Here is a 24,855-nt window from a genome sequence, read left to right as displayed (position 1 = left end):
GGCAAAAGCTCTAGGACGAGTTCGCAAAAGTAGGTTTTACGAATATTTCAAAATGGCGGAAAAATTTTTATGACGGAAAATGACGTCATAGGGTCCAATCGAATCGTCTTGAGCCAAGGAATCAGAGGAAACAAGAATTTTGTTTCTAGGACTTACGGATCAATAGTTATAAGCAAAAACATAAGTGCAACTTTGGACTGTTGGTGGCGCTAGCGGGTTTGAGATAGAGACTCCAAATTTGCTGTGGATAATATTTGGACTGTCCTTTATCAGTGTGCCAAATTTCATAACTTTCCTACGTACGGTTCTATGGGCTGCCATAGACCGCAATGGCGGAAGAAGAAGAAGAAGAAGAAGAAGAAGAATAAATATAGCTGCAAGCAGCGATACCGGGGTCAAGCCGAAAAGGGCACAGAAGGGTGTAAAGTTGAGTTTGGATAAGCAGACCAAAGAACCTAGGTAAACCTAAAGATTTCAGATGAAAAAACGCAAAAGTAATCAACAAAAATAATCTATGTTCTAATCCACTGCAATCGTCCTTCTGTTATTGACACTCATGGAACATTAGAGCACAGAAGGATATGTGAGTGATGTTTGCAGTGGCATAACATGGGTCACAACATGTTACAACAAGTTAAATCAGTCAAAAGAGACCATCCCCATGTCTCTACGATGTTCTGATGCAGAGAAAAAGCTCTTTCAAAAACGGTTGATAAGGTATTCTCATTGGTTGCTAGAGAGTAAATTCACATCCACCAGTAATTATAGACCAAGCCATATGAAATGAAGAATCCATGATGACTCGTGGTTTTAGATGTGTTGTTGCAGTAGTTTTAGGCAAATATAGCTATTTTCTATCTCCAAACCACTAGGTCGCGCTATGACAGAATCGTGCATGCAACCTCGGGTCATATCTGCCTTACATCTAGCTAGTTTCATGACTATACACTTTAGTTCAGCAAAGAAATAGTTGTATGACCATAGGGCTTGCTTGATATGAAAGATTTTGTTCAATTATAGGGCCACCTAGTGGTTCAGGCATACCAATTTTTTTGTGTGGCCTCAGACTCTGCTCATACATCAGCGTATCAAATCTGGTGAAAAAATCTCTTTTCGTTACGAAGTTATAACCATTTATGTGTAAAAAACACAAAATGTAAAGGTAATTTTTCGTTTTTTGCAATTTTCGGCCATTTCTGATGAAAATTTTAATATAACGCCAATAGAGTTTTTTGTTCAGAAGGTAATGCAATGTTCTTCCTATGGCATTTTCGAGTCGATCGGAATAACGCTCGCGGAGATATTCGCGCATGTTTTTTAAGTGCTATTTTGCCACGCAGGGTTAACCGTAAGGTCAATTCTGGCATGTTTGGTATCGTTGGACTCGGCAACTATTCAGAACTCCAAAGAAACAAGTCCCGTGAAAATACGTCAATCGGAGCCAAAGTTATAGGCGTGTAAAGCATAAGTCTGACCACTAGGTGGCACTGTGACGAAACTCTGCATGCACTCGTAGTTCCTGAATGGCATCACAAGTACCAAGTATCGTGTCAATAGGCTTAAGTTTGCCGAAGATACAGCCTCAAATCCGTTTTTTTGCGCTCTAGGTAAAATTTGTTGACACGCTATACGACAACGGATTGGTTTATCAAAATTCTTTTAATAACTTTTTGCCGTGAGGGTCTCTAGATGCTACATACCAATTTTCGCGGCAATCGGGTAAAAACTCTAGGACGAGTTCGCAAAAGTAGGTTTTACGAATAATTCAAAATGGCGGAAAAATTTTCATGACGGAAAATGACGTCTTAGGGTCCAATCGAATCGTCTTGAGCCAAGGAATCAGAGGAAACAAGAATTTCTTTTCTAGGACTTACGGATCAGAAGTTATAAGCAAAAACATAAGTTCAACTTTGGACTGTTGGTGGCGCTAGCGGGTTAGAGATAGAGACTCCAAATTTGCTGTGGGGACACATTGGACTGTCCTTTATCAGTGTGCCCAATTTCATAACTTTCCTAAGTACGGTTCTATGGGCTGCCATAGACCGCAATGGCGGAAGAAGAAGAAGAAGAAGAAGCAGAATAATAATAATAATAATAATAAGAAAACTAACAAATACAATAGGGGTCTTCGCCCCTTCGGGGCTTGACCCCTAATAATAATAATAATAATAAGAAAACTAACAAATACAATAGGGGTCTTCGCCCCTTCGGGGCTTGACCCCTAATAATAATAATAATAAGAAGAAAACTAACAAATACAATAGGGGTCTTCGCCCCTTCGGGGCTTGACCCCTAAATATAGCTGCAAGCAGCAATACCGGGGTCAAGCCGAAAAGGGCACAGAAGGGTGTAAAATTGGGTTTGGATAAGAATACTAAAGAACCTAGGTAAACCTCATGATTTCAAAAGAAAAAAACGCAAAAGTAATCAACAAAAATAATCTATGTTCTTGTCTCCTGCAATCGTCCTTCTGTTATTGACAATCATGGAACATTAGAGCACAGAAGGACATGTGAGTGATGTTTGCAGTGGCATAACATGGGTCACAACATGTTACAACAAGTTAAATCAGTCAAAAGAGACCATCCCCATGTCTCTACGATGTTCTGATGCAAAGAAAAAGCTCTTTCAAAAACAGTTGATTAGGTATTCTCATTAGTTGCTAGAGAGTAGATTCACATCCACCAGTGATTATAGTCCAAGCCATGAAATGAAGAATCCATGATGACTTATGATTTTAGATGTGTTGTTGCAGTAGTTTTAGGCAAAATTTGCTATTTTCTATCTCCAAGCCACTAGGTGGCGCTATGACAAAATTGTGCATGCAACCTCAGGGCATGACTGCGTTACATTTAGCTAGTTTCCTGACTATACACTTTAGTTCAGCAAAGAAATAGTTGTATGACCATAGGGCTTGCTTGATATGAAAGGTTTTGTCCAATTATAAGGCCAACTAGTGGTGAAGGCATACCAATTTTTTTGTGTGGTCTCAGACTCTGCTCGTACATCAGCGTATCAAATATGGTGAAAAAATCTCTTTGCGTTGCGAAGTTATAACCATTTATGTGTAAAAACACAAAATTTAAAGGTAATTTTTCGTTTTTTGCAATTTTCGGCCATTTCTGATGAAAATTTTAATATAGTGCCAATAGAACTTTTTGTTCAGAAGGTAATGCAATATTCTTCCTATGATGTTTTCGAGTCGATCAGAATTACGCTCGCGGAGATATTCGCGCGTGTTTTTTAAGTGCTGTTTTGCTGCGCAGAGCTAACCGTAAGGCGAAATCTGGCATGTTTGGTATCGTTGGACTCGGCGACTATTCAGGACTCCTAAAAATCAAGTCCCGTCAAAATACGTTGATCACAGCCAAAGTTATAGGTGTAAAAAACATCTGTCTGGCCACAAGGTGGCGCTGCGACGAAACTGTGCATGCACACTCAGTTCCTGACTGGCATCACAAGTACCAAGTGTCGTGTCAATAGGCCTAAGTTTGACGAAGATACAGCCTAAAATCTGTTTTTTTGCGCTCTACGAAAATTTTGTTGACGCGCTATACGACAACGGATTGGTTTATCGAAATTCTTTTGATAACTTTTTGCCGTGAGGGTCTCTAGATGCTACATACCAATTTTCGCGGCAATCGGGTAAAAACTCTAGGACGAGTTCGCAAAAGTAGGTTTTACGAATAATTCAAAATGGCGGAAAAAATTTCATGACGGAAAATGACGTCATAGGGTCTAATCGAATCGGCTTGAGCCAAGGAATCAGAGGAAACAAGAATTTCATTTCTAGGACTTACGGATCAGAAGTTATAAGCAAAAACGTAAGTGCAACTTTGGACTGTTGGTGGCGCTAGGGGGTTAGAGATAGAGACTCCAAATTTGCTGTGGGGACACATTTGACTGTCCTTTATCAGTGTGCCAAATTTCATAACTTTCCTACGTACGGTTCTATGGGCTGCCATTGACTTCAATGGCGGAAGAACAAGAAGAAGAATAATATATAATAATAATAATAATAAATATAGCTGCAAGCAGCAATACCGGGGTCAAGCCGAAAAGGGCACAGAAGGATGTAAAGTTGCATTTGGATAAGCAGACTGAAGAACCTAGGAAAACCTAATGATTTCAGATAAAAAAATCCAAAGGTAATCAACAAAAATAATATATATTCTTGTCTACTGCAACTGTCCTTCGGTTATTGACAATCATGGAACATTAGAGCACTGAAGGACATGTATGTGATGCTTACAGTGGGCAAACATGGGTCACAACATGTTACAACAAGTTAAAAGAGTCAAAAGAGACCATCCCCATGTCTCTGTGATGTTCTGATACAGAGAAAAAGCTCTTGCAAAAACAGTTGATAACGTATTCTCATTGGTTGCTAGAGAGTAAATGGACATCCTCTAGTGATTATAGTCAAAGCCATGAAAGGAATAATCCATGATGACTCATGGTTTTAGATGTGTTGTTGCAGTAGTTTTAGGCAAAAAATGCCATATTCTATCTCAAAACCAGTAGGTGGCGCAATGACAAAATTCGTGCAGTCAACCTCAGGTCATAAATGTGTTACATCTAGCTAGTTTTATGACTATACACTTTAGTTTAGTGAAGAAACAGTTGTATGACCATAGGGTGGCTTGATTTCAAAGGTTTTGTTCAATTATAAGGCCAACTAGTGGTGCAACCATACAATTTTTTTTGTGTAGCCTCAGACTGTGGTCGTACATCAGCATATCAAATATGGTGAAAAAATCTCTTTGCGTTACGAAGTTATAACCATTTATGTGTAAAAACAGAAAATTTAAAGGTAATTTTTCGTTTTTTGCAATTTTCGGCCATTTCTGATGAAAATTTTAATATAACGCCAATAGAACTTTTTGTTCAGAAGGTAATGCAATGTTCTTCCTATGGTGTTTTCGAGTCGATCGGAATAACGCTCGCGGAGATATTCACACGTGTTTTTTAAGTGCTGTTTTGCTGCGCAGGGCTAACCGTAAGGCGAAATCTGGCATGTTTGGTATCGTTGGACTCGGCAACTATTCAGGACTCCTAAAAATCAAGTCCCGTCAAAATACATTGATCACAGCCAAAGTTATAGGTGTAAAAAACATCTGTCTGGCCACTAGGTGGCGCTGCGACGAAACTGTGCATGCACACTCAGTTCCTGACTGGCATCACAAGTACCAAGTGTCGTGTCAATAGGCCTAAGTTTGACGAAGATACAGCCTAAAATCTGTTTTTTTGCGCTCTACGTAGAATTTGTTGACGCGCTATACGACAACGGATTGGTTTATCGAAATTCTTTTGATAACTTTTTGCCGGGAGGGTCTCTAGATGATACATACCAATTTTCGTGGCAATCGGGTAAAAACTCTAGGACGAGTTCGCAAAAGTAGGTTTTACGAATAATTCAAAATGGCGGAACAATTTTTATGACGGAAAACAACGACATAGGGGCCAATCGAATCGTCTTGAGCCAAGGAATCAGACGAAGTAAGAATTTTGTTTCTAGGGCTTACGGATCAGAAGTTATAAGCAAAAACATAAGTGCAACTTTGGACTGTTGGTGGCGCTAGTGGGTTAGACATAGAGACTCCAAATTTGCTGTGGGGACACATTGGACTGTCCTCTATCAGTGTGCCAAATTTCATAACTTTCCTACGTACGGTTCTATGGGCTGCCATTGACTTTCGGCGGAAGAACGAGGAAGAAAAATAATAATAATAATAATAATAATAATAATAAGAAAACTAACAATAACAATAGGGTTCTACGCCCCTTCGGGGCTTGACCCCTAAATATAGCTGCAAGCAGCAATACCGGGGTCAAGCCGAAAAGGGCACAGAAGGATGTAAAGTTGCGTTTGGATAAGCAGACTGAACAACCTAGGTAAACCTAATGATTTCAGATGAAAAAATGCAAAAGTAATCAACAAAAATAATCTATGTTCTTGTCTACTGCAACTGTCCTTCGGTTATTGACAATCATGGAACATTAGAGCACTGAAGGACATGTATGTGATGCTTGCAGTGGGCAAACATGGGTCACAACATGTTACAAGTTAAAAGAGTCAAAAGAGACCATCCCCATGTCTCTGCGATGTTCTGATGCAGAGAAAAAGCTCTTGCAAAAACAGTTGATAACGTATTCTCATTGGTTGCTAGAGAGTAAATGGACATCCACTAGTGATTATAGTCAAAGCCATGAAAGGAATAATCCATGATGACTCATGGTTTTAGATGTGTTGTTGCAGTAGTTTTAGGCAAAAAATGCCATATTCTATCTCAAAACCAGTAGGTGGCGCAATGACAAAATTCGTGCATGCAACCTCAGGTCATAACTGTGTTACATCTAGCTAGTTTTATGACTATACACTTTAGTTTAGTGAAGAAACAGTTGCATGACCATAGGGTGGCTTGATTTCAAAGTTTTTATTCAATTATAAGGCCAACTAGTGGTGCAAGCATACAATTTTTTTTGTGTAGCCTCAGACTGTGATCGTACATCAGCGTATCAAATATGGTGAAAAAATCTCTTTGCGTTACGAAGTTATAACCATTTATGTGTAAAAACACAAAATTTAAAGGTAATTTTTCGTTTTTTGCAATTTTCGGCCATTTCTGATGAAAATTTTAATATAGTGCCAATAGAACTTTTTGTTCAGAAGGTAATGCAATATTCTTCCTATGATGTTTTCGAGTCGATCAGAATTACGCTCGCGGAGATATTCGCGCATGTTTTTTAAGTGCTGTTTTGCTGCGCAGGGCTAACCGTAAGGCGAAATCTGGCATGTTTGGTATCGTTGGACTCGGCGACTATTCAGGACGCCTAAAAATCAAGTCCCGTCAAAATACGTTGATCGCAGCCAAAGTTATAGGTGTATAAAACATCTGTCTGGCCACTAGGTGGCGCAGCGACGAAACTGTGCATGCACACTTAGATCCTGACTGGCAACACAAGTACCAAGTGTCGTGTCAATAGGCCTAAGTTTGACGAAGATACAGCCTAAAATCTGTTTTTTTGCGCTCTACGTAAAATTTGTTGACGCGCTATACAACAACGGATTAATTTATCAAAATTCTTTTAATAACTTTTTGCCGTGAGGGTCTCTAGATGCTACATACCAATTTTTGCGGCAATCGGGTAAAAACTCTAGGACGAGTTCGCAAAAGTAGGTTTTACGAATAATTCAAAATGGCGGAAAAATTTTCATGACGGAAAATTACGTCATAGGGTCCAATAGAATCGTCTTGAGCCAAGGAATCAGAGGAAACAAGAATTTCGTTTCTAGGACTTACGGATCAAAAGTTATAAGCAAAAACATAAGTGCAACTTTGGACTGTTGGTGGCGCTAGCGGGTTTGAGATAGAGACTCCAAATTTGCTGTGGATAATATTTGGACTGTCCTTTATCAGTGTGCCAAATTTCATAACTTTCCTACGTACGGTTCTATGGGCTGCCATAGACCGCAATGGCGGAAGAAGAAGAAGAAGAAGAAGAAGAAGAAGAAGAAGAAGAAGAATAAATATAGCTGCAAGCAGCAATCACCGGGGTCAAGCCAAAAAGGGCACAGCAGAAAGTAAAGTTGACTTCGGATGAGCAGTTTAAAGTACCTAGGAAAATCTCTTGATTTCAGACAAAACAATATAACAGTTATCAGCAAAAAAGCTGTTCTCATTTAGTGAAATTTCTCCCTTTCTTTCGACGAGCATTGATAACTAGAACACTGACGTAAAAATGAGTGGTGCTTGCAGTGGCAAAACTCAGCTCACAAAATGTTACAGTGGTGTTAATGAGTCAAAAGAGCCCACCCCCGTGTCTCTACGATGTTCTGACGCAGAGATATAGCTCTTGCAAAAACGGTTGATAAGGTATTCTCATTGGTTGCTAGGGAGTGAATTGGCAACCACCAGTGATTATAGTCAAAGCCATGAAAGGAATAATCCATGATGACTCATGGTTTTAGATGTGTTGTTGCAGTAGTTTTAGGCAAAAAATGCCATATTTCTATCTCAAAACCAGTAGGTGGCGCAATGACAAAATTGTGCATGCAACCTCAGGTCATAACTGTGTTACATCGAGCTAGTTTTATGACTATACACTTTAATTTAGGGAAGAAACAGTTGTATGACCATAGGGTGGCTTGATTTCAAAGGTTTTTTTCAATTATAAGGCCAACTAGTGGTGCAAGCATACATTTTTTTTTGTGTAACCTCAGACTGTGGTCGTACATCAGCGTATCAAATCTGGTGAAAAAATCTCTTTTCGTTGCGAAGTTATAACCATTTATGTGTAAAAAATGCAAAATTTAAAGGTAATTTTTCGTTTTTTGCATTTTTCGGCCATTTCTGATAAAAATTTTAATATAACGCCAATAGAACTTTTTGTTCAGAAGGTAACGCAATGTTCTTCCTATGGTGTTTTCGAGTCGATCGGAATAACGCTCGGCGAGATATTCGCGCATGTTTTTTAAGTGCTATTTTGCTGCACAGGGTTAACCGTATGACGAATCCTGGCATGTTTGGTATCGTTGGACTCGGCGACTACTCAGGACTCCAAAAAATCAAGTCCCGTGAAAATACTTTTATCGCAGTCAAAGTTATAGGCGTATAGAACATTCGTCTGGCCACTAGGTGGCGCTGCAACGAAACTGTGCATGCACCCTCAATTCCTGACTGGCATCTCAAGTACCAAGTGTCGTGTCAATAGGCTTAAGTTTGGCGAAGATACAGCCTAAACTCTGTTTTTTTGCGCTCTATGTAAAATTCGTTGACGCGCTATACGAGAACGGATTGGTTTATCGAAATTCTTTTAATAACTTTTTGCCTTGAGTGTCTCTAGATGCTGCATACCGATTTTCGTGGCAATCGGGTAAAAACTCTAGGACGAGTTCGCAAAAGTAGGTTTTACGAATAATTCAAAATGGCGGAAAAATTTTAATGACGGAAAATAACGTCATAGGGTCTAATCGAATCGTCTTGAGCCAAGGAATCAGAGGAAATAAGAATTTCGTTTCTAGGACTTACGGATCAGAAGTTATAAGCAAAAACGTAAGTGCAACTTTGGACTGTTGGTGGCGCTAGCGGGTTTGAGATAAAGACTCCAAATTTGCTATGGGGACACATTGGACTGTCCTTTATCATTGTGTCAAATTTCATAACTTTCCTAGGTACGGTTCTATGGGCTGCCATAGACCGCAATGGCGGAAGAAGAAGAAGAAGAAGAAGCAGAATAATAATAATAATAAGAAAACTAACAAATACAATAGGGGTCTTCGCCCCTTCGGGGCTTGACCCCTAATAATAATAATAAGAAAACTAACAAATACAATAGGGGTCTTCGCCCCTTCGGGGCTTGACCCCTAAATATAGCTGCAAGCAGCGATACCGGGGTCAAGCCAAACATGGCAAAAAATGATTCATACGCGATGACTGTCATGATTTAAGATCGCTTGTCGCCAAGCGAACCTATAAAAATGTATTTATGTTCCGCCTATTGGGACAGTTTTTGATTGGGACAGATTTTCTGTTTCAGAATTCCGGATCTTTTCAAAGATTCGGCTCTTTTGGCTTTGCTTCCTTAGAACAACACCGGCTCTTACGGCTCCGGGTCTTCATTTACGATCACTGGGATACTTCTTTTTTAGGCCAAATTAGCAACTGTGAATGGTTTGTTGGTATTCAATTGTTGTATCAATTGTTTCATTATATAAAAGCCTTATTTTGTAATGTTTTGTTTGGAAAAAAATACACAGATAGCCTAAGCCTATTATTTGACATTATGATAAAAGTTTAAGTAAACAATTGAACAATTAACACAGAATTACAGCAAATAAACATAATAAATATAGACAAAAGTAGTGTTTTTAGGTTTCACTCATGACTTAACTTTCTTCTTATTTTCGTTAAATGCCTTAACTTTCTCCCAACGCGCTTATATTTGATTTGATATAATGATTTGAGTGATGATGTGCAGCGGCAGTGCTGTAAGCTGTACGGACAAGCTAATATGCTGGCACGTAAATTCTATATGTGTACAGATGATATTAAAATAGCTCTGTTTAGGACATATTGTAATTCTCTTTATACAGCCCACCTGTGGTGTAACTATACCAATGCTAAAATGAGAAAGCTCCAAGTTGCATTTAACGATGCGCTGAGAATCCTGCTCAAGCTTCCAAGGTGGACAAGTGCATGCCAACTGTTTGTGTCAAATAATGTATCCACCTTGAATGCTGTGTTAAGGAAGTATATCTATAGCTTCATGTGTAGGCTGAGGGATTCGAAAAACAGTATTATACGTGTGTTAAACAATGTTAAACTGAGTGACACTAGGTGTAACTCTCATTTCTGGAAGCGAGAGTTATACCTAGCACTGGAGCAAAAGGCTGTATGTTTTTTTAAATGTCTTTTTTCCCCTCCGTTCTTGTGTGTATTGTTTTTTAAATAAGTATGTTTGTATGTCTTTTTGATATGGATCTATGTGTCTGGAATAAAGAATAATAATAATATTTAAATCCGGCTCCCCCTCCTCTCTCTATCGCAATAGGCATGTTTGACTTCACCCGGCGCCACAAGAATCGACAGCGGGATGACATCAAAGTACCGCGAGAGCGATTCGCGAAATCATACGAGGAGTTTGCTTTTATATCGCTCTCGCGGAACTTTGACGTCATCTGGCTGTCGGTTCTTGCGGCGCCGGGTGAAGTCGAACAAGCCTTTTGTGTACTCGGACTGTACCACTACACTGATTTTTGCAGCGTCTTTCCCCCTTTCTTCTTTAACATAATGGTATAGTCCTAGTCTGTCTTTCCATTTGATTGGACGCATCGAGTGCCACATGCAAATAGGTCAGAGCAGGCTCGTTGCAAACGATTCATCACTACTGTACGCATGCGTTGTCGTCGTTGGTGTATAAGCTGTGTTGACGTGTATTATAAAGTTGCTGGTGTTCTTAAACAAAGGTAAGTTATGCATTTTATCGGAAGTGATATCGAGATAATAAATAATAGCAATTGTTATGGAATGCTTTACACGTATACGACGATGAATGTGTGTATTGAGTAGTTTGGAAACTCCGTCGACCAAATAACTAGGGCCTCCGAAATCATACTGAAAGGCTGCTAAAACACCGAATGTTTCGAACAATAACAGTTTTATAGAAAATGTTAGTTTACGAAGAAATGTAATATGCTGCAAGTAAATGGCTGTTTAATACTGTTAGAGATCTGTCGCTGCCTTTGATGGTTAAAAGCGTTTTTTCTCCGAGTGAATGAAGCCTCTCCTAAAGTCTGACCTGGACTCGCGCACGACAACAAAAGTAGAAAAATAACTCAGTAAGCGCCAAATAACACCCTGAGACACCGGCGAATGAAATAACTGTAATAAGTCTTATTTATTTATGGCACATAATGAAATAAGGTAACTGTGAACCTTTGAAACTTTAAGGTTGCAACTAACTTAACGGTTTTGTAAATCACGTGTGTAGGAAACCATGTTGTTTTAAAAAGGATATTTTATGTCTTGCTTAGATCACTTGCCCACAGCGGCACCAACTTAAAACATTGTTTTATATGTTCTTGTAATTAAATCAGTTAGTGTAGTTAGAGAGAGAGCAAAGAGTACAACTGAATGTATTATCTGCCTGAATTTACCGGAGTTGAACGCGCGTCACATCACAGAGCAGCAGGTGTCATATGTCATGTATTACTTTCAGTCTGAGGCAAGCTGACTGGCAGGAAGATGGCTGAAGGCGCGTGCTTACTCCTTTCTGTTATCATGCATACATACTCAGAATAAGAGGTACAAAAGCTGTCACTGGGACGATACCCTTTAAATGGGCCCTAATATTTACCATGTTTGTGGTGTAAGTTGTTCTTTTACGTTTTTGCATACATTTAAAATAAATACAGATATGGGTACATTTGTACCCATTATTATGCACTCTTCACAAAGGTGTATTATTTGAAAGGGTACCACCCCAGTGACAGCTTGTGTAAATTATCTTCTGAGAGTGCACATACAGTAAACAACCTAAAATGGAAATCATAGAGCTATATCATAGGGCAGTTTCCTGACATGGTTTAGAATAATCCAGCACTAGGCCTATTACTAGGTTATATTAGGACATTTAAGTAGTTTTTTAAACAAACCTTATAAATAAACATTAATGGTGTGCGTCTTGAGCAAAAACAATGGCACTGATATATGTTAAGATATATAAGTGTGTTTAAATTAAGACAGATCAAACATACATTTTAGTCGTGTACTAGAATAAGCCCGGTGTAGGAAACTGTCTCTTTATCTCTAAAGCAGAACATAAGACCAGTCTAAAATGAAATCATGTATTTTTAGGGCTTTCAAAAATTCAAATTAATCATGCACATTAAAAAATACCCCATAACAACATTTTAAATTATTGTGTTTGACTTAGCTTTAGAAAAGAATAATATTTGTTGATAAACATTTACCTTATTATACACCATATAATGGTATGTGTAAACATAATCAATCAACAAGTTTATTTTTTGTATATAATGTAATGACATATACATTATAAGTGGTGCAGTGTTTAAAAATGGAAAAGAAAAGATTTTAGGATGTTATTTAATAATTATGACAAGACCATCATGTAATATTAGACACTAAAAACTAAAGCGGAGAAGATGATTACTAATTTTGTGCCTTATATGAACGTAATACATTAGAACCTTGAACGTAGATACAAAAATGAAAACGTTTCAGAAGTTTAAATTGTGATTCTGTAAAGCACAAGCAAACATGCTGAAAGAGAAATTACAGGCAGGCTAGCTAGTGGATTATATTACAAACCATCAGGACATTAACATGGCCTTAATTCAATGTATTTGGATTATGGCTGCGCAAAAAATCGCCTGCGATTGTAATGCGTGTCTCATCAGTAAAGATGAAGTAAAACGCCATCATCTGCTTTCAGATGGAGTGGCATTTATTACACAGACCTGTGGTTCACAGAGAAGCTAGCCAAAAGCGCATAGGTTATCGGAGTACATTTTTTAAAATTATGAACCCGATTTTGCCTAATTTCTCTGTGAACTACGGCTCTGTATAGTAAATGCTGCTCCATCTGAAAGCAGCTAATGGCGATTTAATATTAATCACCGAACCGACTTTACTTATGAAACACACACAAGAATTGCAGGTTTTTTTTATGCACAGCCCTTATCCAAATACACTAAATTAAGTACATGTAAAAAGGCACTTGCCCATCATTTGCTGATTGGGCGATGCAAGGCGCTGCTGATGACTGCCGCAAGACTAGAAAGCTCTCAGAATATCAGCACAGTAAAACACGTCTCCGATCAGCGCACAGGGACAAAAATAAATAAATAGCCTAAATTAAACACACAAATTATATAGCCTGTACTTACTGGTGTCATCCTGATTTACTACTTTGTAAAACTTATTCTGGGCAATGCCTTCTATTTCTTTTGTTTTTAATTCACTAGTAGAGATGCGTTATATAGCGAAAGGAATTGTCATGCACGTTTCATCAGTGAAGCCGTTTCCTTGTTCAGTATTCTAGTATCCTGTATTATACAATACTAAAAATTTAGCTTTTAAAGGGTTAGTTCACTTTAAAATGAAAATTCTGTCATCATTTACTCATCCGCATGTTGTTGTAAACCTGTATGAATTTCTTTTTTCTGATGAACACACAAGAAGGTATTTTGAGAAATGATGGTAAACACACAGCAGTAAGTGACCATAGACTTCCATAGTAGGAAAAAATATTTTGGAAGTATTGTGATAAATGAAGACAAAATTTTATAAATGATTTTAAGCACACAGCTGACGATATCCAGGAAATTCCAACATATTTTTTTGTTCATACTATGGAAGTCTATGGTCACTTCCTGTCTGTGTTTGCCATCATTTCTCAAAAAAACTTCTTTTCTGTTAATCAGAAAAAGAAATTCATACAGGTTAAGAACAACATGAGGATGAGTAAATGATGACAGAATTTTCTTTTTAAAGTGAACTATCCCTTTAAGTACACCAATGTCAATAAATTAAAACATTGTAAAAAAAATGAAGAGTATATGCATAATATTTTTGTATTAACAGTTTCTTATTTGTTGTTATGTTTTTGCAGATGCCACGTAAAAAGGGGTTCCGGAGATCTGAGGCGGCTAAGAGGCGCATGGCTGTTGTCAGCCATGTTGAGCCTCTTGTAAAAAGACCCGCATATGAGGTTGGGCCTCCTCTCAAAAGTGCTCCAATACCGACAATTTATTGTCCCAAAACTGTCAATGAAAAAGTCCATGTGACTGCCAAAACTGCCAATGAGAAAGTCCACGTGACTGCCAAAACTGTCAATGAAAAAGTCCATGTGACTGCCAAAACTGCCAATGAGAAAGTCCACGTGACTGCCAAAACTGTCAATGAGAAAGTCCACGCGACTGCCAATAAAACTGTCATTGAAACTGTCATTGAAACTGTCATTGAGAAAGTCCATGGGACTGCCAATAAAACTGTCATTGAGAAAGTCCATGGGACTGCCTATAAGACTGTCAATGAGAAAGTGCATGTGAATGACAAGGTATCTGCCAATGAAGCTGATAAAGTACTGGATGGATCAGTTATAAGAGGATCGTTCAGTCAAGACGATATGCGATTTGGTAGTACAAGAAATAAGCAGTGTGCGGCTATCAGTTTAACATCTGTACTTCAGCACTGTGTAAAAAATGTTTTGACATGGCAAACTGCAGATTTGGATAATGTACTGAATAAGGGAAATGACCTTTATGTTGTTTTAAAAAATACAAGGCAAATAGGAAAAGGCCAGTGTGAATACATATTGATTCCAGAACTTCCCAGAACATGTACGTACTGTGACAAATATTTTGAAATAAAGTTTGGTTCATCTTTCGGTGGCTTTACTGATGTTTTTGAGTATGATGCAGAAGTGGGAGATTTTGCAATGCCATTTCATGTAGCAGTGGAGCGATCGCTGCGTGATTTTGATGCTTGTTTGGTAACTATTGCTGCCAATACATGTGCAATTATAAAACAAGGTAATTTGTATGCCATTGTAGATTCACATGCAACCAGTTTCATTAATGGCCAACAATACAGATCTGCAACAAGCTTTGTAGCTTATTACAGCAACATTGATCATGTTATCAGGTATTTCTATGACTTTGCTAATAGGTTTGGCAATGCATATATTCCATTTGAGGTAACAGGAATCAAGCCAAGCTTGTGTGACAGAAATGCAGGTGCCTTTTCAGTCCCTAATAGTCAAAGCAGAACAAATGTTAATGATGTAAAAAGTGCAACAGATCTAGATAAATTATTGTACCATGACTCGAGACCTACAGAAGGCATATGCATAAAAGATTGCAATCAGGAACCAAATGCACCTAAACCACTTGGTGATAGTCAGTTGAATAATCAAACTGTTATTGCTGCTGTCTCACTGAACACTGAAAGGAAACAACTCAAGGTGATGGATGTTAAAGCAACAGCAACTGGTAAACCCACAGCTGCTAACACAACTTGTAATACTAGTCAATGCAGTGCCACAAGCACTACACCAAAGAGGAAACATAAGCTAAGTAAGTGTACTGATGGTAACAGTAAACAAGAGCTATATGTATGCAAATTGGATAAAGAAAAATTGCCTTATAAGAAAAATACACAAGAAAATGTTGATTTGACAAATACACAAGACAATGTTGATTTGACAGATGTCCTGTTAAATGAGAATGTACTCACAGATGACATCATCATTGGAGATACTATAAATAATGAGTTCAGTTTTAAGCCGTTAACATCTGCAAATCAAGATGCGTTGTGTGCACGCTTACATTTAACTAATGAAAACCACAGTGTACAGGGTACAAATATAAGTTCTTTAGGAGAACCATGTAAAACAAAGAGTATCAAAGGAGACGGCAACTGCTTTTATCGATGTGTAGCACATGCAGTATGTGGCAATGAAGAGAAACACCTGAAAATCAGACGTGAAGTTGTGAAACACCTTAAAGCTAACAGTTCTAAATTTATGAGGTATTTAAGAGAAGAGTACACATCGGTTAAAGATTATTTGACACAGCGTAAAATGTATTATTCTGGATCGTGGGCCACAGAAATAGACATTTTTTGTACGGCCGATTTGCTGAAAACAAATATTTTTACTTTCAATGATGACAGATGGAATGTACATGCACCAACTGATCAGGTATTTACAGATAATGCTATATATCTGAAGCACTGTAATGAAAATCACTTTGAAATGGTCACATGTGTAACACATAAACATCAAAGAAATGTTTGTGCAGGAGCATGCAAAGCTGGATGGGGTAATGAAAGCATTACACAGTGTTTACGAAAAAGAAAGTTAAATAACACATCAGACAAGCCAAAATGTAAAAGAGAGCGTGAGAAATATCACAGTGATAATGATTTCAGACAAAGAAAAAAACTTAGTATAAAATCTAAATACTATGATGACACAGAATACAGACGGAAAAAGATAGAATTGTCCAAAAGTAAATATTGTCAAGACATTGAATACAGACAGAAAACAAAAGAAATGTCTAAAACTAAATATGATGATATTAAATACAGACAGAAAAAGATTGAAATGTCCAAAAATAAGTATTGTCATGATACTGAATATAAGGAGAGAAAACTTCAAATCCTTAAAAATAAATATAAGACTGATATTAACATTCGGCTGTCAAAACGTCAAAGATCAAAGAAGAAGTATTCCACAGATGTTGATTTTCAAGCATGTGTTAGGCAATATTCTCTGATCAAATACAAAACCAACAAAGTCTTTAAATCTAACTTATGTGACTATTCAAAGCATAAATATAGCACAAACCCCACTTTTAAAGCCAGTGTTCGTGAATATTCTAAGTATAAATACAACACAAATCCCACTTTCAATGCCAGTGTTCGTGAATATTCTAAGTATAAATACAACACAAATCCCACTTTCAATGCCAGTGTTCGTGAATATTCTAAGTATAAATACAACACAAATCCCACTTTCAATGCCAGTGTTCGTGAATATTCTAAGTATAAATACAACACAAATCCCACTTTTAATGCCAGTGTTCGTGAATATTCTAAACATAAATATTGCACAAATCCCACTTTTAATGCCAGTGTTCGTGAATATTCTAAGGATAAATATCATAATGATGCAAACTTTCGCATGAGTAAAATACAGAAAGGATGTGAAATCTATGCAAAACAAAGAGAAAGACAAACAAACATTGATGCTACTATTAGTCGGTTTCATCAAGAAGTCAACAGTGGTCCAGAATGTGTTTGTTGTGTATGTCATCGGCTATTGTTTAGAAAACAAGTTATTGGGTGTAAATTTGATTGCTATGAACAAAAAGGACAGCACATAGCTGATTTAAGTAAAAGATGCATCACACTGAAGTATTTACATGTATGTGACACTGAATGTGAGGATAATTGTAATTTATCTGGGCATTTAGCCTGTAATTTGTGGATATGTTATACATGCCATCGAAAAATCCTTAGAGGACAACTACCTGAAGAGAGTGTTGCCAACAATATGCATTTGGAGGACATTCCTAAAGAATTAAAATGTCTAAACTCATTGGAACAACATCTAATATCACTCAATATTCCTTTTCTTAAATTGCTATGTCTTCCCAGAGGTGGGCAGAGGGGTTGCCATGGACCTGTTGTCTGTATTCCGGTTAATACTACAAACATGACCAACATACTTCCACGAAATGAATGTGATGATCATATGATAAAAATCAAACTGAAACGAAAATTGACATACAAAGGCCATTATGAATTTAAATATGTCCACACCGATCATGTCAGAAATGCTTTAGTATATTTGGTGAAAAACAACAAGATGTATAAAGATGTGCAGTTTAATGAGCAGTGGATTAACAACTTGAATAAACCTGACGAGGCTGATGGTAATGAAATGCAGGAAGATAATGTTTGTGATAACAGTGACGATGATAAGGTAGCTAATGATGAATCACATGAAGATCTTACATATATCAAGGAGCAAAGTGGACTTTTGTCAGACACATCACTACAGCCTGTTGACATTGGTTCAGAAATAATTGATCAACATTTTCATGATGTACTAAATGTAGCACCAGGTGAAGGTAACAGTCCTGTCAGGTTATTATCAGATGAAACCAATGAGGCTAAGTGCTTCCCTTTTCTCTATCCGACTGGTGGTCCAACATTTCACGATGACAGACCAGAAAAAATCACATTGTCAAGATACCTGAATGCACGAATATTAAATGCTGATGGACGTTTTGCTCAGAATTCAGACTTCATTTTTTATGCTCAGTATATATCAGAAGTTGAACAAATTCTGTCCAATGTCTCAATTGCATTACGAAAAGGTTTTGAAAAAGGTAGTTTATCAGAGCTGACACCAGATATGCTGACAAATCCTGATTCCTTGCAAAAAATACTTAAGTTTGATGAAGGATATAAGTTTTTGAGACCAGTCAGAGGGACCCCTCCCTATTGGATGTCTACACAGAAAGATCTATTTGCTTTAATTAGACAAATTGGCATACCAACATTCTTTGCATCTTTTAGTTCTGCTGATATGAGATGGCCTGAAATGTTGAACACCATTATTAAACAAGAGGGCAAACAAATCAATTTAGATCAACTTGCCTGGGCTGAGAAATGCGAACTTATACGAAAAAATCCTGTCACTGCAGCAAGAATGTTTGATCACAGATGGCATTGTTTTTTGAAACATGTCATTATGTCACCAGCTGAACCTATCGGTAAAATAAAAGACTATTTTTATCGTGTTGAATTCCAACAACGTGGTTCTCCTCACGTTCACTGTCTGTTTTGGGTGGAAAATGCTCCAAAGCTTAATGATGATGATGAAGCTAATGATCCTGTGGTTGCTGATTTCATTGACACATATATCACCTGTGAGACACCGCCAGAACAAGACATAGAACTCTTTGAAACAGTAAACAGTGTGCAGAAGCACAGTACAAGACATTCAAAAACATGTCGCAAGAAAAATACAGTATGTCGTTTTAATTTTCCAAGACCTCCATCTAGCCGTACCTTTATTACAAGAGCATCTAATGCGGACGAGTTTAAAGGGAAAAATGAAGATGACACAGCAAATGCCATTTTACAAAAAATCAAAAATGCTTTAAACTCTGATGTGATTTTTGATTCAACTGATGATTTATTCTCTTCTGTGGGTATTTGTCAGGCTGTCTTTGAAAAAGCATACAACAAATGTTCTAAAAAGAAATCCATTGTCTTGAAACGAAATCCAAAAGATATTTGGGTAAACCAGTATAACAGAGATTTACTGCGTGCTTGGCAAGGAAATATGGATATTCAGTATGTCACAGATGCCTTTTCTGTAGTAGTTTATATACTAAGCTACATTACAAAAGCAGAACAAGAAATGGGACTTTTGCTTCAACGTACGCAAAATGAAGCTATGAATGGAAATCTTGAAGCTAAGGCATCTTTAAAGCAATTGGGAAGTGTTTATTTGCACAGCCGCGAAATTTCCGCGCAAGAAGCGGTGTACAGACTGACAGGCATGCATTTAAAGGAATGCTCACGTAAAGTACAATTTATTCCAATAGGACCAAATCCTGTAAAGATGAGTTTGCCTTTAAATGTGCTTAAGAATAAAGTGAAGAAAGAACAGTCTGATGATGAAAGCAGTCTTTGGATGACAAGTTTTGTTGATAGGTATACGAACAGACCACAGAAACAACCACTACTTAATCTTTGTCTTGCCAGTTTTTGTTCTGAGTACAGAGTTTTGACAAAATCAGAAGTTTTGTCACAAAAACAAAATGCAGAAACTGAAGTTATTAAACTCAATAAAAACTGTGGTTATGTGAAACGAAGAACACGAACCGAGCCAGCTGTTGTCAGATATCCGAGATTTTCGCCCACAAAAGATCCAGAAAAATACTATCATTCACTATTGCAGCTTTTTCTACCACATTATGATGACTGTCACTTGAAGCCAAGCAACTATGAGACATATGAGGAGTACTACAACAGTGGTGTCATAAAAACTAATTCTGGAATGAAAAATGTGAAATTAATTGTTGATTGCAACAGAGAATTGTTTGAAAAGGACTCTGATAAATTAGAGCGAGCTAAACAGCTTTTGGAGAAGGATATAGATTTAGAGGATGCTTGGGCTGCAATATGTCCTGAAACTGAAAGAGAACGTCACGAATGTATGGAACTGATGAAGAATAAAGTATTGCCTGATGAAGATAACACTCAAAACCTTATTCCAGATCTTACAGGAAACCAACAAACTATTTCTACTGTACAAACAAACCATACCACATTGCCTAGAAATGAAGCGTTACATTTACTGCGATCATTAAATGAGGAACAGTCTGACATATTCTATAAAGTCCGTCAGTGGTGTTTACAAAAAGTACTTGGACAAAACCCTGAACCTATCAGATTGTTTATCACTGGTGGAGCAGGCACAGGAAAAAGTCATTTAATTAAGGCAATACACTATGAATCTTGCAGACTGTTATCTCAGCTGTCTGAAAATCCTGATGATGTTACTGTGCTTTTGACAGCTTCGACAGGAGTAGCAGCCTTTAATGTTGGTGCTTCAACTGTTCATAATACATTTTCAATTGGTGCAAACGTCAGATTGCCATATCAACCGCTTAGTGATGACAAAATAAATTCTTTACGTATCAAAATGGGTAACCTGCAAATTTTGATTATTGATGAAGTCTCTATGGTTGACCATCGTCTGTTGTCATACATTCATGGAAGGCTGCGACAAATAAAACAAACTGGTGATTACTCTTTATTTGGAAAAGTCAGCATTATTGCTGTGGGTGATTTCTATCAGTTACCACCTGTGAAAGGAACTGCTCTTTATGCTGATTCAAAAGGAGTCAACCTATGGGAAAGCAACTTTGAGCTTGCTGAATTAACTAAAGTTGTTAGACAACAAGATGCATCTTTTGCTGGAATGTTAAATCGCCTGAGAGTTCATAAGAAAAGTGAAGATCTTATCACTACTGATATTGATGTGTTGAAAAAATGTGAAACAGGGGAGAGATGTAATGACCTTCACATATTTGCTACAAATAGCGAGGTTGATAAATACAACCTTGAAAGACTACATGAGTGTTGTCCAGATGCAATTAGTATAAATGCTCAGGATTATATCAGAAACTCAAAAACTGGAAGAATGGAACGTAAAGTTGGATACCACGCTACAGTTTTCAACTCATGTCTATCTAAATGCATTTCCTTGGGTGTTGGAGCAAGGGTTATGTTAAAGAAAAATATTGATGTAGCTGACGGTCTTGTCAATGGAGCTTTTGGTACGGTTGTCCACATAAGTGAAAGTCAGAAAAAAGGTGAAGATAATGATGATTTCCCATCAGCTATTTATGTAGAGTTTGATAATCCAACTGTTGGGAAAGTTCAAAGATGCAAAAAGCGTTACACACTTTTTCCAAATTCAACTGTAATTGAAGTACAAGAAGACCAGGTCACAAATGCTGGTGGCATAAGACGGCAATTTCCACTCAGATTGGCATGGGCATGTACAGTTCACAAAGTACAAGGACTCACAGTAGATAAAGCTGTTGTTTCACTTAATAAAATCTTTACAGCAGGACAAGCATATGTTGCTTTAAGCCGAGTTAGGTCTCTTAGTGGATTAATCATTGAGGACTTTAAAGAATCTGTCATATTTTGTAATGAAAAAATCGAGTTGTCTTTGAAAGATATGACAAAAATAAAATTGGATAAGTACAGTTTTAGTAAATCCTTTGGTACATTTAGAATAGCACTGTTTAATGTGCAAAGTCTAAAAGCTCACTTTCAGGATGTCCTGTCACATACAGTTCTGATGAACGCTGATTGTATTTGTTTGACAGAAACATGGCTAAATGTTAATGACCAAGAACCACAGATACCAGGATATGTGTTCTCACACAACCCAAGATCTAAGTGTTATGACAACAGCACTGCACTTTATACTGAATTAAAACATCAGAGAGGAGGTGGTGTTGGATTGTATTGTTCTGAGAACATTGAGTGTAATTTGTTTATTCCTGAGTACTCCAACTTAGAATGCTTATACTTTGTAATTCCATGTGTCAGTTTGACTGCTGCAGTTTTGTATAGACCAAATTCTTATAATCCTGATCTGTTTCGACAGCACTTATTACTTGTTATTGATGAAATGGAGAAGCATCCTGGACAGAAAATAATCATGGGAGACTTTAATGAAGATCTTTTTACTTCATCCACAATTGTGAAATTGATGCAACATCATGGATACAGTCAACAGATAAAAACTGCTACTACAGAAAAGGGTACATTAATAGACCATGTGTACACAAAAGACATTAAATGTATACATGTTGAGGTTGCACAAACCTACTACAGCTTCCATCAGGCTATACTTATGTCACTATTGTAATAGTACATATAAATACTCCGCTGGCCATTGGGGTGGGAGGTTAGGGAGGAATTAATCACAGCGGCTCCCTGGGTAAGGGCATGTAAGGGTAGGGGACACTGGGTGGGAGGTGACAGGGGTTGGTGTATGACAGTTATACTGTTTGTTTCAGCAGTCCTTTGCTTGTTTGATTTATTCATTTACTTTTATTTGTGTTTTTGTTTTGTAATCTGCTGCGTTTTGCACGTTTTAGTTCTTATCACAACCACACCTATTTTCTACATTTATTTCATTTTAAGCACAGTTCAAGAATTTTTTTATTTTTATTTTATACAAGCCAAAAATCATCTTGACTTTATGTACAAAAATGCTTCTTAACCACTGTTAAACAATTACATGTGACTCTTTGACGTCTAAGAAAAATATTTCAGCCAATATTCCAATGCCACACATGACTAAATGACTGAGATAACTACTGTTGGTGATTGAAGAATCGTTCATTGAAACTTAAGGTTAGAATTATTCTTCATATTTTTTTTTATAATTCACATGCTCATCATTAATTTTTTACCGATTAATCATTACTTACTTTTTATGTTTTAGAATGTATATGCCGAAACCACAGCTCAACCTTTACCTAGTGGTTGAAAAAATCGAATTCTAATGTTATTGTTTACATGAAACAACAACATCATCTGTCTTCAACTGATGTACAGCAGAATACAGCAAAAAGAAGACTGTGCATCAGAAATACATTTACCATTTTACATTAAGTAAGTGCTTTTTTATGCATATTTTTGTTATATAAATTTGTTTAGCCTTTATATCTTTCACTTCAAAATACATAACACCATAATAATATGTTTTATTTTATTGCAGAAACATGTACTTTGGTGAACACAACTCTGCATCAAGTTGACACTTACCATTTTACAAACAGTAGGTGTATTTTTATTCAGAATCTTGTTATATAAATTTGTTTTGCCTTTATATTTTTACTTCATCTAAACAAATAATAACATAATAATATGCTTTCTTTTATTGCAGAAAGATGTACTATGGTGAACACACTACTAAATCGGGATGACTTCCTTTTTAATGTCATTCACATCAACTGTCGTTACAACACAACAGATCTACCAATCAACATTTATTCGTCTTCAACAGTACTTATTTCAGTCATTTATTCATGTGTGGTGATGGAACAAGGATGTACATTGACACTTAAGGTTAGTATTTTTTATTCTATTTTTTGTTATTAATTATATACGTGTTTTCTCATCCTTTTAATAACTAAATAGTATTTTTATACTTTTATGTTTTAGAATGTATATGAAGATACCACAGCTGAACATTCATCTTCTGGTCAACTACAGTCAATTTCAGGAAGGTGTGATATGGTGGACACAACACTACATCAGTATGACACACAGTAGTCATCCTGGTCATCCAGGCTATTCCTTTTTAATGTCCAGAGCTGCTTACAACAGGACAGGACTACCAAGCCACATTTATTCAATATTTTCTATCACATTGTGAAGAACAATTTCTTTAACATTACAAGACAAACATGATATAACATATACATGCAGATATCTAGTTTATTGTCACTTTATTTTATTTTTTATTTATAAAACATTGCAGTATATGCATCATATACTATATACAACATTTCAACATATACGTTGCAGTTGCAGCTTTATAAATATATCATGTGAATGTATATTAATGTAATGGCAAATACTGTGGGTGTGGTTGTGCATATCAAGCAAAGGACTGCTGTAGATCCTAAAACTTTAAGTGTGAGTTGAGAACCCCTGGAGGCTCTAAATGTTTAGCCAGAGAATCTGTTAAATAATCTGTTTTATATAATTGCCTTGCATTATTAAGAAGGGTAATCTAAGAACAATGTGGGTCATGCTACTTTTGATTTTATTAAAACATTTATAATAATTTAACCAGTATAACTGTCAAATCAAATGTAATTTCAACTAAACAACCATCTAAATAATCTCTTAAATGTAATCATCTTAAATGTTTTAAAGGAAGAATATGCTTAATTTGTCTTCCTTACAAGGGGACCCTGTGCACAAAACATTTGAGAACCCCTTGTTTACACTCACTCAAAATTAGAAACATAAACATTTTTTGTCCATATATATCATATCTGTGCATTATTTCACCTCTGTAATATTAAGTAATTTTACATTAATTTATTCTGTAAACACTGTATTAATTATTAAACATTTTATTATTACTGCTTTTTCTTACCAGTGTTCTTCTTACCGTTACTTTATATTTATTGACTGTTTTGTATACCAGGAACTGAAGGGAACAAATATTAAAATAGTTGACAAAATAAATATTTCATGA

At 36.8% G+C, this 24,855-nt stretch overlaps 1 protein-coding gene across 1 annotated transcript; it reads left to right on the top strand.

Annotated features, from left to right (window-relative positions):
- The first annotated feature begins 10,855 nt into the window (after positions 1 to 10,855).
- On the top strand, positions 10,856 to 23,401 carry LOC135786111 (uncharacterized). The gene is made up of 4 exons (XM_065295810.2): positions 10,856 to 10,969; positions 14,140 to 15,173; positions 17,166 to 21,827; positions 23,362 to 23,401. The coding sequence occupies exons 2-4, from the start codon at positions 14,140 to 14,142 to the stop codon at positions 23,399 to 23,401; spliced, it is 5,736 nt and encodes a 1,911-aa protein (XP_065151882.1). The 5' UTR covers positions 10,856 to 10,969.
- Positions 23,402 to 24,855: the final 1,454 nt, after the last annotated feature.

The sequence above is a fragment of the Paramisgurnus dabryanus genome, chromosome 4 (assembly GCF_030506205.2).
Source record: "Paramisgurnus dabryanus chromosome 4, PD_genome_1.1, whole genome shotgun sequence".
NCBI classification, from domain to species: domain Eukaryota; kingdom Metazoa; phylum Chordata; class Actinopteri; order Cypriniformes; family Cobitidae; genus Paramisgurnus; species Paramisgurnus dabryanus.
The sequence above is the reverse complement of the archived record's forward strand: the minus strand, read 5'-3'. Positions and strand labels throughout refer to the sequence as shown.

Excerpts from the sequence above, each read along its gene's own strand:
- LOC135786111 (XM_065295810.2), top strand. The coding sequence starts at position 14,140 with ATGCCACGTAAAAAGGGGTTCCGGAGATCTGAGGCGGCTAAGAGGCGC. Across the intron at positions 15,174-17,165 it reads AACATTGATCATGTTATCAG|TGTTCGTGAATATTCTAAGG; the intron begins GTATTTCTATGA and ends TTTTAATGCCAG. Across the intron at positions 21,828-23,361 it reads ACAAAAATAAAATTGGATAA|AAACATGTACTTTGGTGAAC; the intron begins GTACAGTTTTAG and ends ATTTTATTGCAG.